Genomic DNA, 15,883 nt, shown 5'->3' on the forward strand with positions numbered 1-15,883 from the left:
TTGGGACAGGGTGCATTTGAGAGGCCCGAGGGACATCAGTGTGAGATGTACAGAGGTCTAGGCTGGAGACAGGAAGTATGGGAAGGACCATTGCAGGGTTTCCGGGGGGAGGGGGTTGCCGGAAGTAACTGCAGGGCACTGGGAAAGCCAAGAGGGAAGCGCCTTCAGGGCTGGAGGACCCCTGTGGGGCTCAGGTTGGCCACACTGCGGGCAGCTCTGCCATCCACTTCCTCGAGCTGGGAGCCTTTCACCAGGCCAGGCGCCTCCTAGCCCTCACCCTGGCGCCCGCAGCGCCGCGGCTCCACCAAAAACCCGTCTCCCCAGGCGCTGCCCAGCAGGTTCCCCCACGTCCTAACCTGGCCACCACGGTCTCCGGCCCTCGCGCGGAAATGCAGCTGGTTAGGTCCCTAAGTAGCCCACCCTGCTTCAGGCCTCGCCTCCCACCCCGCCCCCTGACCAAGTGGCCGGAGCGACCTCTACGCTATATATGCTTTCCGGTCCGCCAACATTCCGCCGCCCGCCAGCACGTTTCCCGGTAACCACCGTCCATCGGAGCCTGCACCTAGGGTCTGCGTTCCCAGGTGACTCGCTAGCTCTTGCAACACGTCCCACTGATGTCCCACTTGCCCCTGCCTTCACCCACCCGTAACAATGAGAAGCCCGAACACAGACGCCACCGGCCTCAAGGTTGGGGTTTTCCCGAAGCGCATTACCGGCTCCCCCGTCACGGGAATACGGTGCGCAATGCGCATGCGCACTCGCAAAGCCGGGGCCCGGTCTTAAGCTTCATTGCGCGTGCGTCAGGCCAGACCGAAAGTACCTCCGCTCTAGGCCTCCGGCTTTTGTTTAGGCCTCCTGGGGTTGTGAATTTGAGTTGTTAAGTCCTAGCGGAAGAAGCTCTCAAACGATAGACTTTAATCTGACACCTCCCCTTCCTCTACAGATGCAGTCTCTCCCTTGACCGCTGGAGAGATGACGTCCAAACCTTAGTCCAGCATTCTTGACCCCTTAGAGCCTGGTCCCATGGATTCTTTCCAACTTCATCTTACCCTGCTCACCTACAAACACTGGCTAGCCCCTCTGGGGGATCCAAACACTTCCATGGATCTGAGACCTGAAGCTCCTACAGTCAGTGGGCCCTACTGGACTTTCTCTATGCTGGAACCCCCACCCACCTTAGCTGCCCGATTTCATCCACTAGTCATTCCAACTCTGGACACCCATCAGCAATGTCCAGCCCAGCATGACGAGCAGAGTGTCATTAAAGAAGGCAAATCTCTGGCCAGCTTGGCAACGAATTTATTAATTCAGAGTAGAAAGAGCAAGAGTCCAACTGCTTTGATTCTTCAGTAAAACTGAGCCTCTTGACTGGAGAGATGCCAGCTTGCCCTCCCCCCAACTCTCCAAACACTCACCCTCCTATTAAGGCACTTGAGAAAAGGGGGAACAGAGAAATCTCAGACCGAAACTCCCTGGCTCCTGGAGAGGGTCAGTGCTGCCCCGTCAGTTCTCCCTAGCCACCGTTGAGCAAGCAAAGAGCTGGCGGAGACCTCTGCGAGGCAGGAAGTCTAGCCCCTCGAACACTGGTGGTAGGCACGAGGACGATGCCAGCGCCACGGAAGGGCTGGTGACGAGCATTATTTTGGCTCGAGTGTAAATTAACCCATGATCTGAGGAAGACACTAGGTAGTAAGGCTTTGCGGCCTCCAAGGCCACAGCTCCAGCCTGTCCCTCTTTCTAGGAGAGTACTAGAAGCTGGAGGGTGGGGATAAAGGCCCCCAAAATTCCCTAGAGAGAGAAGGAGCTGAACATCAGGAAAGGGGAAAGAAGCGTTTGAGTCCTGCCAGCTCCCCTCTTTCCAGAGAAGTTAATGCTTCTGCTTAAGCACCTCCAAAAAGAGAGATAGATAGATACTGCCAATAAAAGAATAAAATGCAAAACCCCCTCGCCATGAAGACACTACCCAAAGAAATTGGGGGCAGCTGGAGCACACCTCCCCAGAATCCATAAGTGCTTGCTTCCGGAGGGCTTCAATCCCCTGCAACCCAGTGCTCTGGGCAGGGGGGATGTCACCGCCTTAGGAGCTGATCTGACTCAGAAGGGCTGAGAAGTCCATATCTGCAATGGAGGAGAAGTCTTCATCTCCTGAGAGGAGGCCGTTGGGGAGCCCAGAGGCCCCCAGGGAAGTGGGCGCTGGGTCAGGGGGCCTCTGGGACCCTGTCACCAGGCGAGTTATAGACTCAGGATACTCCATCAGCATGGGCTCTGCTGTATGGGAGGCCAGAGATACACCCTGGTTCAGCAGCTGCTGAAACTCGGAATTGTCGACAGATGCCAGGTCCGAGAACACAGCTGGGTCAGTGTTATTGCCGAGCAGGGACCCCAGGTCTTCATCAGCATCAAACTGCAGCTGCAGCAGGGCCTCCGACAGTGTTCCTTCCCCAGCCTGGGTGGGCTTGGGAGCAGGCGGGGCCACAGCCTGAGCAAGGGCTGAGGTTAGAACTTGGCCAGGGGCTGGGGCCTGAGCCAGAGCTGATGTCATGGCTGGGGCAGGGGCTGGCACGTGGGCCAGGACTGGGGCAGGGGCTGATGCCAAGACTGGGGTCTGGCCGGGCATCTGCCCGGAGGAAAAGACCACAGGGGCAAACTCCTCAAAGTTGATGGTGCTGAGGGATGGCGTAAAGGGATAGGACTGGGGAGCTGGAGGAGAGAGACAGAGAGGCAGGAGTCAGAGAAAGCCGCAGAGATCCAGCCGTCCCCTGCACCCCAGCCGCTGTCAGTAGAGCTTAGGATGGATTGTTTCCTATGGAGTCCAGCGCCCTCCTTTTACCCAATCTGACCAGCCTGTAGGATCCTGTTCTAGCCTCACCTGTCTGCTCTGGCTCAGAAAGCTCTCCCAGCCTTTGGGAGAACACAGATGCTCTCAGAGATCAACTGGTAAACCCTCAACTTATGGCTGAAAAACCAAGCCCCAGGAAGATAGGGGCCCAAGGAGCACCTCATGAGTGTAACCTGAAGCAGGGCACTTCATCACTCTTTTTTGAGCCACACACTAGCACAAACATTTTGCTACTTTAGAGGTGATTCTTTTGTTTCCCTAATTCAACTGAGAGCTGAGGGCAGAGACTGCGCTTTTTAACTCTGTATCACCAGGTACCCGGCACGGAGATGGGGAGTAACTGGCACAGTGGTTTTCAGTCTTCAGACTTCCTGGGCCTGGGCCACACTTGCAAAGCTTCTGATTCCATAGGTCTGTAACGGGACCCAGGAATCTGCATCTTTACCACTCCCCAGGTGGCTCTAGCATAGGTAATTAGGCCTCACGGCCTGAGAAGCACAAGCTCAACAGAGAGCAGACTTCAGATACCTGCTGATGAGGCGGACTGCTCATCTCCCTCCCAGAAGGAGTACAGACCACAGGCTGGACAGATTTGAGCCTGTAGTGGGACAACAGACAATCCTTACCTGGCTTGGGGACAGAAGTGGAGCTGCGGGAAGGCACGGCAATGCGCCGGGGTGGAGGCCGGGGGTCGGTGGGGCCTGTGGGATGAGACCGGCTCAGTTCTCGGTCCCCAGAGTCTTCCCTCCCGTGCCCACTGCCTTCTCTAACTCTCCCCGCTGCCCATCTCACCGTTGAAAGGACTCTTTTTCATGATGCTCTTGAAGGTCTCATAGGTCCTTTTGCGTTTCTCCTCAATCCGGTGACGGTCATCTGAGAAAGTAAAAGAGAGAAGTGGGTCTTGCTCTCCTCAGCTGGACCCCTAAGGTCTCAAAGGACACTTAGGAGAAACGCTTTCCCAAGACCATCTCTGCAAACCTTCCCAACCAATAAGAGCTGCATGACGCCCAACAATTCTAAGAATCCCACAGCTTTCTGAGACCTCTGTTGGCTGGCTCTGCCCCTCAGAAGGCCACAAGTGCCTCCAAGTAAATGGGCCATGCTCTGGGGAGGGGGGGAAGGGGCGGGATCCTCACGGGGCCCTAGTCACCAGCTTATCCTCTTACTTGCGCTGCTCACATCCTGGCTCATCTCCAGAGGCTCAGTCTAGGCCTGGCCATGACTTCTTTGCACTCTGGAGCAGTCAAGGCACCACAGGCTTGCTTAAGACTTCCACAGAGGGAATGGTCGTCTTATTCTTACCTCTGATGGTTTGATAGTTTGGTCTGGAGCTTCCAGAACCGTCTTTCTAACTACCACAGCACATGGGGAACTCCGAAGTACTAGACACCATTAGTCCAAAGCCAGCCTTGTCATCTCTCCTCAAACACTGCGTTCTTGCTCTCCTCCTGTGTTCCCTTACCACCCGTCTTCCCTGTTTAACCAAAGTTAAATCATCCTCAACATCTGCCCCTCACTCCCGCCATTCACTAACTCAGTGCGTATTTACCAAGCACCTACTCTATGCCAGGCTCCATCCCAGCCACTGGGATACAGCCGTGAGTAAGCAGACAAGGTTCGGGGTTGGGGGTTACAGCGGGGCGGGGACACAATCATATTTTTATCACTTCCTCAGTGATAAAAACACTGAGGGAGAGACACGGGATGATACAACAGTACTGGAAGTGGCGGGGGGCGGGGCTGGGTTTGGTGTGTGTCAGACACAAGCGGGCCCGCGGGGCTGAAGGGTACGGAGGACAGTGGCAGAGCAGATCGTCTCTCCCTGCCGTTCCCTCCGTGAGGTTCACGCCACATCTTCTCGTCCTGGTCCACTGTGACATCTTACAACATGGCCTCCCTCTAATCTCTCCCCCAGAGGTCCTTTACTCATGGCCACCAGAGTGAGCTTCCAGATCTGCTCCTGTCACTCCTGTGTTTATAAACCGTTGGTGGCTGCCCACTGCCTCCCAGAGGAAAGCCCGGAGCCTCACATTCAAGGCCCTCCTGCCTGGGCTGCTCACGGCCCCATGGCACCTCGCACCATGGAGCCGCCCCCAAACACGCCATGCACTCTCCGACAGCCCTGAACTGCGGAGCGCTGGTCCACCTGCCGGGGGAACCTGCTTCTCTGTCCTTCTCCAACTTAAATCCCACCTCCTCCGTGCAGCCGCCTCCAGCTCCCAGGGCACTCTGCACACACCTCCCTCCTTGTCACCTTACTCTGTGACTTACGGATCTGTTTTGCATTATCTGCCTTTCTCACCTGATTCAGCTTCTGAAGGGCAGGAAATACATCTTATTCATCTTATATTCACAATTCTTGGCACAGGCCCTGACACCATGTGGACACTCAATAATTATTTGTGGAATAAACTAGTGTCTGTTTCAGGAGTTGCTTTCCAAACCCTATTAGACTGCCCCTAGGATAGAAAACACCCTCGGGCTAGACCACGGGCTTGGGACAGAGGATCATTCTGGCTGTTCCTACTGTGGTCAGATGCCCGGAGGCCTGACCCGACCATAGCTGTGTGGTAGTGACAAGAGACACGTGGCCCAGCAACAGGACCCTGGGGCCAGATTGAAATGCTAACTCCGGTGACTCTCTACCTACGTCACCTCAGGCAAATTAGATCCGATCCCCTACCTCCAGAAGCGTGAAAATAAAATCAGGTAATTCACTGATATGCTTGAAATAGAGGCAAGTGTGTAATAAGAGCTCCGTAAGTCTTGGGTATTGTTGTTATGAAGCGAGGCAAGAGATCTGATTACCGTCTAATCCCCATCCAGCTCCAGCTTTTGACCCTCAACTACAGCCCCAGATGCCCAGCCCTGGTCCCGCTTTCCTTGGCTGGAATTTCCCTCCTCAGCCGCGTACCTGTGTCTGGCAAGTACTGGAATTCCATGGGCTCGCTGAGCTCCCGATCCGAAGGCCGCCGCAGCTGCATGGAGACACGCACGGGGGCCTGCAAGCTGGGGTCAGCATAGGGAGGGGTCCGGAACACAATGGCCACTTGTCGATGGACATCGGCTTGCGAAAAGGAGCCTCGGGCCTCCCAGCCCGGTCCCGTGAAGTACACCTCAATGTCCTCTGCGGGAGATGGGCGGCAGTGTGGGCCAGCTTGCTTGACTCACCCACAGCGCCCCCCGCTGATACTTGTCCCCTGAGACACAGCACTCTGCTCCCTCCGAGGTGTGTGTGTGGTGTTTAAAGCCAGTTACTTCCCTGACACATGCCATCTCTGCTCAGCCTTGCCCCTCACCTCCTGCTCCAGAGTCCCGCCCCGCTTCTGGGCATGTACCTTTCTGCACCTTGTCACACAGCAGGAAAATCTCATCCCCACCGAGGCAGCTCCCGGAGTTTCGGTTCACTCGGCAGATCTTGAGCTCTGCTGTGTTGGGGGCGCCTGAGGGTGTGGGAACAAGGGAGGAAGCCCTGAACCACCAGAGGTCCCCGGGACTGGTCTGCAGGAGATGTGGCGCCCCGATCCACCGCACAGTCAAAGCTGCCCAGGGCTTGCTGACCGCACCTCCACAGGTTTAACCATTCCCACTGGCTCCTCGCCCCAGCCAATTCAGCAACTATTTATCTACTAGACCTACTATGCGCCCGACCCTGTTCTAGGCACAGAGAATTCAACAACCCACAAAACCCAAACATCTGTCTTCACAGAGCTTATAGCCAGTGGGAACCAGGCTGATCACACACTTCCTTTCTCTACCTGAGCCAGCAGCCTTCGAGGCCCAGTCTATTATACCAAAAGCACCTTGGCACCTCCTGACCTCTGGTTCATCCCGGTTTCCTGTCCTTCGGGCTCTGGAGCCCTTTTATTTTCATGCATCCTGTTGGTTACTTAATTAAAGACTGCAGTTAATCAATGTCAGCCCAATTCATCTGTGAACTTCCTGTGAGTTTTCATCATTGAATTACTGCTCTCTAACTGTCTCTTCCAGGGCCTCCATTTCCTGGAGTCATTAGTATAGTCCTGAGCACCTCATCGTCTCATCTCACACTGGCAACGCCTCCCTCCCATCCGACTCCCCGTCGGCCTGGAGGCGACACCGCAGGGGCAGCTCTGGGTCTTTCCCTGTCTCTCAGGCCAGTGGAGCTGGACACAGAAGAGATGCCGGATACATGAGATGACCAAACGAAGCCAGAGGGCCTCGCACGGGCCTCACCCGCCGCAGCCCCCTCTCCTCACAGGCCCGCCCCCTCTCCCTTTCCTACGCTCCCTGGCCACTCACGGTTGTCAAAGATGGGATGAGAGAGGACAGGCGACAGGCAGAGGGGCCTGCCTGACGGATCCCGCACTGTCACCTGGAAGCAGAGCCGAACGGCATTCAAGTCGTAGTCCCCACGCTGCTCTTCTATGGGAACTGCCAGAAAAACAGACGGTTAGGAGCGCCAGGCAGGGCGATGAGCTGGAAGGGCAGTTTGAGAGCATGTGAAACAGTAGGAGTCCTAGAGGAGGAGGAAGAGAATGTTCTAGACCCGTCACTGACCTGTGTGCCCCTGGATGTCATGTCCCTTCTCTGGGTCTGTTTCCCCAGTGGTAAAATGGGAATGTGTACTGAATGGGCAGCAAGATTCCATCTGTACTGTGAGTCTTGGCCATTGAGGGAGAGATGCAGGGAAGGTGGCCTCGGAAAGGTGAAAGAGGGTGGGGGTGCTCCAGGCAAGCCCAGGCCTTCGTCCCCTCAGCCCTCACCTTGGAAGGGGTTGTTGTTGGTCTGGATGCGCTGACTGATGGCCTGTTCCAGGTCCCGCTTCTTCACACACTGGATCCCCAGGTTCTGGAAGCTGAGTCCCCACCCCAGGCATCAGTCGCACTTTTCCCGGCAGAGTGTGGGCCCCCCTGCCTTGCCCAGCCAGCCCCTTCCTCCCCACCATCCATCACCATCCATCGGCCCACGCCATCAACCCCGGAATGGCTTCCCGCTGTGCTGCAATGAAACCCACTCCTTACTCTAGCTGACAGGTCCCTGTGCCCTGTGACCTGCCTCTGGCCAAGTCCCTGTCGGCTCTCCACCCTTAGCCACAGGGGCTTCTTTCTCTTCTCCAAACAAGCCAAATTCCTACTTCAAGGCACTTGCACTTGTTTATTCTGCTTGGAATGTTCTCTCCTGCTTATCTGCTTTCTCATCATTCAAGTTTTACCCAAGCTAGGCCTTCCTGGATTGCCCAATTCAAAGTAACGAGACCAGCTCCCAGCTTCCCCCCAGCCCAGGCTATACTTCCAACCTCTTACCGTTTTCTTTTCATCATTGAAATTATTACTCTCAAATGGTATCTTGTTTATTTCTTTGTATGTTTATTTATAGCCTGTTTCTGTCAACTGGGGAAACTGTTGGTTCAGTGGTTTTCTTTCTCATTACGAGAGCTGTGACATTGAGGGACATGCTCTTCCAGCCACAGGGGTTAGGGGCTCAGAGGTAATTAGAAACCCGTCCTCATCCCATGGAGTTCATCTGTACTTGAGTACAGGCACAGATAATTTTAAGACACAGGAATCTGCTTGCAGAGGTGGGGACAGAGCAAGCAGTGAGGAATTTTGCCCTGTGTCCAGAAAGAAGCAACACTGTAACAGGGACACAACTGCCCCGCCCCCTGTCCTCCCTCCTCGCGGCCCATGCCCTGCCGGCCAGTAGGGAGCTCACCTGTGGATGCAGCGGTCCGGGCAGAGCTCGGCCTCGTAGAAGCCATCCCGGCAGTCTTTCCCCACCAGCTCATGGGGGTGAGGCCGGTGAGGGGGGTCCTTGGTGACCAAGGAGATGCGAACTGTCCCTGGTCCCGTGTAGCCATTGATCTGTCCAAAGTACAGAGAGCACCCTAGAGGCTTAGGAATCCCAGACTGAGTCCTCAGACACAGTCGGCCAGACAAAGCCTGCGGGGGTTCCACCGTCCCTCCCCCCAGACTCTGCCGGCAGGCGGGCGGTGCTGACCTTGATGGTGGGGTGGGTCTTGGTGGTGTCAGTGCTCCGCTCCCCGGGGATGCTGCCTGCTGAGCGACCCTCGCACTTGTAGCGGAAGCGCATGCCCCGCTGTTTGGGCTGCTCGATGATTTCCACATAGGGGCCGGAGGCCGGGGCTGGTTCTGCCGGAGACCCAGGCCAGCCCGCGTCAGGCAGCTGTCCCCGCGGCCCCCGACCCTGGGGAGCGCGTCCCGAACCGCTGAGAAGGATGGTCCACTTACCAGAGGGGAAGATGAGGGGGAACAGGTCTGAAATGGGAGGGAGACAAGGGTCAGCACAAGCTCACTTCCCGTCCACACTAGGGAGAGCCTCCCAGGGAAACTGAGTCAGGGCCTGCTCCCTGGAGCCTGCACTGAAACTAAGGGGTAGGAGTAAAGGAGCCAGAAACACCTGTTTCCTAAGAGAACACTAGGCATGGCGTTCTCTCTTTACTGGGGGAAACTGAGTCAGGGCCTTTTCTACTTTCCTAAGGAAAACTAAGGGACGACACCCGGAATCCCAAGAGAAAACTGAATCAGATATATTCTCCCCTAAAAAGGAAACAGAACTGTCCCCATTGGCGCCGGGGCGGGGGAGGGGGGGGCTGAGTCGAAGTTCACCCTCCCCGCCCACCCAAGGAGGATATTGAGTCAAGGCCCCCTCCACCCAGGGGGGAAATTGAGTCAGACCCCTCAACGCCTGCCCCGCCCCGCACCACCATCCGGCCGGCCGCTCCCTACGCAGCGCCATCGGCGCAGGAAGGGACCGAAGGCGGCGCGGAGGCTCCCGGCGCGGTCCTGGCGGCCCCGGCGCAGCCATCCCCGGGGGACGGAGGGCGCCCTCACCGTCCATGGCCGGGGTCCCGGGGTCCCGGGGGCGGGGCCGGGGTCGCAGCTGGGCCCGCGGCGCGCGCTACAGCCGTGCCATTCGCCAGAGGCGGAAATGCGCCGCGCGCGCCCGCCGACGCGTCACTGCCGGGAATCGGCCGCGCCTGCGCGCTGCCCCGTTGTCGCTGTCGCTGTCGCCGCCGCCGCCGCAGCCCCGCGCGGCGCGCGGAGGACGGGAAGGCCGCGCGCGCCCCGCCGCCGAGGGCCGGGAACGAGTGCGCGGCGCGCCGGGCACCGGGAGTCGTCCGGTCCCGAGGCCGCCGGCGGGCCGGCTCGGCTTGCTCCTGGGTCCGGGCTCCGCCTGGAGGGCGGGCCCGGCGATTACTCACAATGTTTTTAGGGGATTTCGGGGCCCCCTCCCGCGGGTCGGAGGAGTTTGGTGATGTCACCCCGGGCCGGGTCTGGAGCGCAGCCAGGGCTGCTGGCCTGCGGGCCGCCGGCCTGCGCAGGGAAAGGCCCGGGCCTGCTCCGCCCGCAAAGGCCGAGCGGCTGAACTCCACGCGGTGTCTTAATCGCTGAAGGGTGTCTCTTGGTGGCTGTCTCTGCAGAAGCGCTTTTTAATTTCCCATCCACCCCAATCTAGATGCAGGGGGTGAGGGAGAGAAGCGTCCGGACCTCTCTACCTGGCTGTGCTTAGCTAGTGGGCAACGCGGAGTTTGCTGCGACCGAAGTCCGCGTGCCGCCTCCGCTCCCGCGGGCAGACTGGGCTGAGGGCTTGTCGCCTCCGGCGCAAGCACTGGTTTGAGGTGCATCACACTGCTAGCCCTCGGGGACACTGGGTGAGCACAAGGAGCCCAGGGTATATCACCGGAGCCTCGTCTCAGCAGCCTGACGCCTGTGTCTTAGAAGGTCCGGAACCAGCCGTGGGCCAAAGCAGTTCCTCTGATTAACTGTCCTGTGACCCCCTCAGCAGGGGCATGGTCCCCAAATCCAAGTCCAGGACTCCAATTGTGCCCCCCCCACTCCCCCACACGCCACGGGCCTTTTCTACATCCCAGAATGAAGATGCTCCACGGCAGGCGGCGGAGTCTTCCCCATATGGAAAAAGACTTTATTCTCTCTGAATTCGTTCTATATTAAGGAATCATATGGGAATTGGAAAAGATTGGAAATTCTGACTTGCTTTCCCAGGCTCTGAAAAAACAGGAAGAGAAAAGTGAAAACAGTTACCACCCCTCCCACTCGTTTGAGTTTCTCACGTGGCTGGCCCAGATTAGAAAAGTCAGTTTACTTTATTGAGAAGGCTGACTGCAGGTCGACAGAATGGATTAATTAAAGTCTTTGGTTAATGGCAATCACCCTTGCATGATCCTCTTTTTAAAAATTCGTATATATATTTATAACAAATCAGTAAATCGAATTCCATTGTACCCAATGCAAAACTCAAGGGGCTGAATGGAACAGTAGCAGGATTTCATCTACCCATGTGTTCTTTAACTGTCTGTCCCCTCCTTACCCCCGTGTTTAGGGCACCACCATTCAGAATTCCGTATTTGTTATTCTCTTGACTTTTTTTTTGTTTGTTTGTTTAAAGAAAAACACTCATAGATATACCTACACAATATGTTGTTTGGTTTTGCTTAGTTTTGAACTTCTAAGAAGAGAGTATCATTTTTTGTCCCGTTATTTGCTTTTCCCCTCTCAACATATTAATAAGGGTCATCTGTCTCATACTTCATTCACTTTTTACTGTCGTATACTATTCTGTTGCATAAATATACCACAGATTATTTATTTATTCATCCCAAGGATGGCCGTTTGTGTTTCCAGTTTTTTTGGTATTGTAAGCAGTGTAAGAGCATATCCATGAATATCTCCCGTTGTACATGTATCCAAGAGTTTTCTTAGGCATATAACAAAAATGATTTATTAGGGTATAGAGTTTCTCTTTATCAGCTTTTAAAATAATACCTTAGTTCTCTAGCATCCTCTAAAATTGATCGATAAGCATTTAAAAATTATCTTAATGAATGTATGGATTTAAACATATTCGATATGCTTTATTATAATTATTCTTATTGAAGTTCAAATGGTCCCATCTTTGGCCAGTGGGAACTTTTTCAAGTTGGTTCTTTGATCCTTTTTACATGATGCCGTTAGTGTCCCAGATCTGGAGTTGGACAGTTTTCCTAGGAGTCATGGTTCCTTTTAGTGGAAAATAATATTTAGAGACCATGGTCTGAGCTTTAGGGATACTTACTGCTACTGGCTTAGTCATTGTAAACATTTTCGGTGAACAATTAGGCAATACATACATATTTTTTTATATGAAATGCACCAGGAATTCATACTGATCTCTCTTTTTCAAATTCAAGACTATAGGATTTTAACTTAACCTCAATCACCTTACATACTCCCATGTCGAAAATATCTCAATTCTCTTTTTCACAGAAATAGAAAAATCCATCCTAAGTTCATGTGGAATCTTGACGGACCTTGCGTAGCCAAAACAATCTTGAAAAAGAATAAAGTTGGAGGAGTCACACTTCCTGATTTCAAAACTTAGCTACAAAGCTACAGTAACCAAAACAATGTGGTACTGGCACTTAGACAGACATACAGACCAATGAAACAGAATAAAATAGAGAGCCCAGAAAAATAAACTCTCACTTACATGGTCGAATGATTTTTAGCAAGAGTGCTAAGACCGTTCAATGAAAATGACAGTCTCTTCAACAAATGGTGCTAGGAAAGCTGGATATCCACATGCAAAAGAATGAAGTTGGATCCTTACCCAACACCATATACGAAAATGAACCTCAGATCGATTGAAGATCTAATTTAAAGAAGTAAAACGAGAAAACTCTTGGAAGAAAACACAGAGGAAAGGCGTCACGACACTGGATTTGGCAATGATTTCTTGGCTATGACACAAAAGCACAGGCAAGAGAGGAAAAAGAAATTGGGCTTGATGAAAATTTGAAATTTTCTTTTGCATCAAAGGGCACTTTAAACAGTAAAAGCAAACAAACAAACAAACAACCCAAACCACAGAATGGTAGGAAATGCTCGCAAATCACGTTTCTGATAAGGATTAATTTCCAGAATATATAAATAACTTGTAAAAAAAACAAAAATGATCCAATTCAAAAATGGGCAATAGACTTGAACAGACATTTCTCTGAAGAAGATATAAAATGGCCAAAAAGCACATGTTAAGATACTCAACATAATAACTATCAAGGAAATGCAAATAAAAACCACAATGAGAAACCACTTCACACCCATTAGGATGGCTATAATCAGAAAAACAAACTAACGAGTGTTGGGGAGAATATGGAGAAATTGGAAACCTTGTGCATCGCCAATGAGAAGGTAAAATGGTACAACTGCTGGAAAATAGTACGGCAGTCACTTGAAAAATTAAACAGAATTAGCACGGGATCCAGCAATTCCACTTCTGGGTATATGCAAAACAACTAAAAGCAGAAATTCAAACAGATGCTGTACACCAATGTTCATAGCAGCATTAGTGACAATAGCGAAAAGATAGAAACAATTCAAATGTCCACGGACAAATGGATAAACAAAATGTGGTATGTACGTACAATGACATATTATTCAGCCTTAAAAAAATGAATGAAATTCTGATACATGCTACAACATGGATGAACCTTGAAAACATTATTCTAAATGAAGTAAGCCAGATGCAAAAGGACAAACATTGTATGATTCTACCTATTTGAGGTATCTAGGGTAGTCAAATCCATAGAGACAGGAAGCAGAATAATGGCTACTGGTGGCTGAGGGTAGGAATAATGGAGAGATAGGGTGTAATGGGTACAGAGTTTATACTGCAGAGAATGAAAAGATTCTGGGGATAGGTAGTGAAGATGGTTGCACAACACTGCGAACGTACTTAATGCCAATGGCCGTACCCTTAAAATGGTTAAAATTGTAAATTTTATGTACATTTAAAAAAAAAAATCTAAATTCTAATTGACACTAATTATTCATTTGATCTACCTCACACTATACACAAAACACTCTCAGAATGACCATACCCGCTCTACCACCAATGACATGATTACTGAAACAATATACTTTTGTAATTCTTGTCCTTAGGTTATATGTAACTTTTGGTACAAATCTATTTTCAAGTTACAGAAGCTCCTTTCTACTTTTAGTTAGTACTAAGAATGTTTATGATAAATGGGTGTTGATTTTTATCTAACCTTTTCCTATATCTATAGAGAAGATCATAATTTTTCTCCTTTATCTTAATGCAGAGTATGACACAAATTTCCTAATAGTAAACCATCCTTGGGATGTATTCTTGGGATAAACCTAACTTGGTTATAGTGTGTTATCATATTGTTGAATTTGATTTACTGATATTTAGGAGAGGATTTCGCAAATTTATTTGTAAATGAATTGGCTGTAATTTTCCTTTATTTTTCCTGGCCTTGTCTAATTTTGGTATCAAAGTTCTACTGCCTCATAGAATGGTTTAAGGAAAAATCTCCCCTTTTCTATGCTCTGGAAGAGTCCATTAAGTTTAGAATGATTTGTTCCTTGAAAGATTGGTAAAACTCACCAGTAAAAATGCCTGCAGCTGTTGATTTTCTCTGCAGAAAGATTTTAACTTTTTCATTATGAACATTTTCAAATACACTCAATATCAGAGAGAATGGTATACTTAACCTCATATGCCCGTGTTTCAGCTTATATAAATGGTCAACTTTGCTACATTGGTTTTCTCTCTCTCTTTTCCTCCGCCGTACATGTGAGCTGTCCTAACTCACTGGGCCCTGGGAAGCAGCCCCGTCTGGCTCATCTCCAGCACTACAACAATAGCTAATGTTTGGTGAGCACTGGCCGTGCGCCAGATGTTGAGCTAAATGCTGCACATGAGTGATTATTTGAATCTAACGCTTATAGCCAGCCTTTGACATAGGTGTTTTACCATTAGTATCTGCACAGTACAGATGAGGTAGCAAATTCAGAGACATGCCTAAGGTCATGCAGCTTAATGGAGGAATCGGGATTTGAACCCAGTTCTGTCTGACTTGAGAGCTAGAGCTGACATCTCATTGCAGTTGCCGACCACAATGTGACCCAGGAGCTAAGTCCCAGATGCAGTGGCTGGAAGGTCTGCCGTAAAGCAAGTCGTCATCCTCGGTGTTCCTCCAAGTACATCTTAGGCCTCAGCATGGCCAACTCTGGCAACAGGATGTTCACAGAGGCTATGATTTTTCAAGATCCTTCTGATGTAGGGTCTGCTTTCTGCCCTATGAGACCTTAGAGAAGACATGAGGCTGCTCTCCACCCTAGGGGAGCCCCTCAGATCATGACTCACTCATTCACCAGATATTTGCTGTGTACCCATGAAGTGCCTGGGACAATAGTCCTGGTGGAGTTGACATTATAAAAGAAGACAAACAGTAAGTTCCAAGTTGACAGCAACACACACACCCTGTCCCCTTCTAGCTTTTCTGGACTATTCCAGATTTGACGCTCTTTGGAAATGTGGCCCCAGATGAGGTAGCCATACAAAGAACAGGGCCATGGGGCTGGCTGTGATGACCCTGGCTTGCCCCTGGGGCTTGGAGTAGCCACAGGCCCTAGGCAATCCCAGAGCTTCACTCTGTCCAAATCCTGGGAAAAGGAAAGGAAATCCTGTCACCCCACTGCTGTACATCATACAAGCAGGTGGTGAGATTGCCCAAGCCACTGGCCTCCTTACCCTCTCCTAAACTCCAGAGTCCCTCACTCCCACCCCCACCCCCAACTATCTCCCATACCTGCCCTGCCCTCCCCTAGCCACGGACACTTCTGAATAAACTTGCATTCTGCCCTTCTCCAGCCCAAAGCTTGCATTGCCTAGTCTTGCTGTACAGCCCCCCATCTCAGTCCCTCCCCCAACTTCTGACCTCTTCCACCTCTGAAATCTCTCTCCAGTCCAGATTGGCCCAAGAGCAAGTCAGTATGTTCCCTCGGGCTCGCAGCCTTCCTCCTCACCCCCCAGCTCTGCTCTCACAGATCACTGGAGAACATTTTGAGATAGTATCACTAGTCACACACACACTTCCTTTTATCCTGTGACACGCACTCTCTAGTCACTCACTCAGGACATAGTGAAACAAAAGAAGTCAACTGGCTTCAGAGTCAGAAACGACGATGCTCAGAAATTGAGCCAATCAACTTAACAGCCCCACACCAAGGGGGC

The 15,883-nt window shown here is 51.8% G+C and overlaps 1 protein-coding gene across 1 annotated transcript; it reads right to left on the reverse strand.

The window, feature by feature from the left end:
• Nucleotides 1-1,277: 1,277 nt before the first annotated feature.
• RELA (RELA proto-oncogene, NF-kB subunit) lies at nt 1,278-9,854 on the reverse strand. The gene is made up of 11 exons (XM_016119444.2): nt 9,673-9,854; nt 9,070-9,096; nt 8,819-8,970; nt 8,534-8,682; nt 7,585-7,676; nt 7,121-7,252; nt 6,178-6,282; nt 5,754-5,966; nt 3,632-3,712; nt 3,466-3,540; nt 1,278-2,700 (listed from the first exon to the last, which is right to left on the reverse strand). The coding sequence occupies exons 1-11, from the start codon at nt 9,677-9,679 to the stop codon at nt 2,078-2,080; spliced, it is 1,656 nt and encodes a 551-aa protein (XP_015974930.1). The 5' UTR covers nt 9,680-9,854; the 3' UTR covers nt 1,278-2,077.
• Between the last annotated feature and the right edge of the window lie 6,029 nt (nt 9,855-15,883).

Source organism: Rousettus aegyptiacus, unplaced genomic scaffold, assembly GCF_014176215.1.
Source record: "Rousettus aegyptiacus isolate mRouAeg1 unplaced genomic scaffold, mRouAeg1.p scaffold_m13_p_5, whole genome shotgun sequence".
NCBI classification, from domain to species: domain Eukaryota; kingdom Metazoa; phylum Chordata; class Mammalia; order Chiroptera; family Pteropodidae; genus Rousettus; species Rousettus aegyptiacus.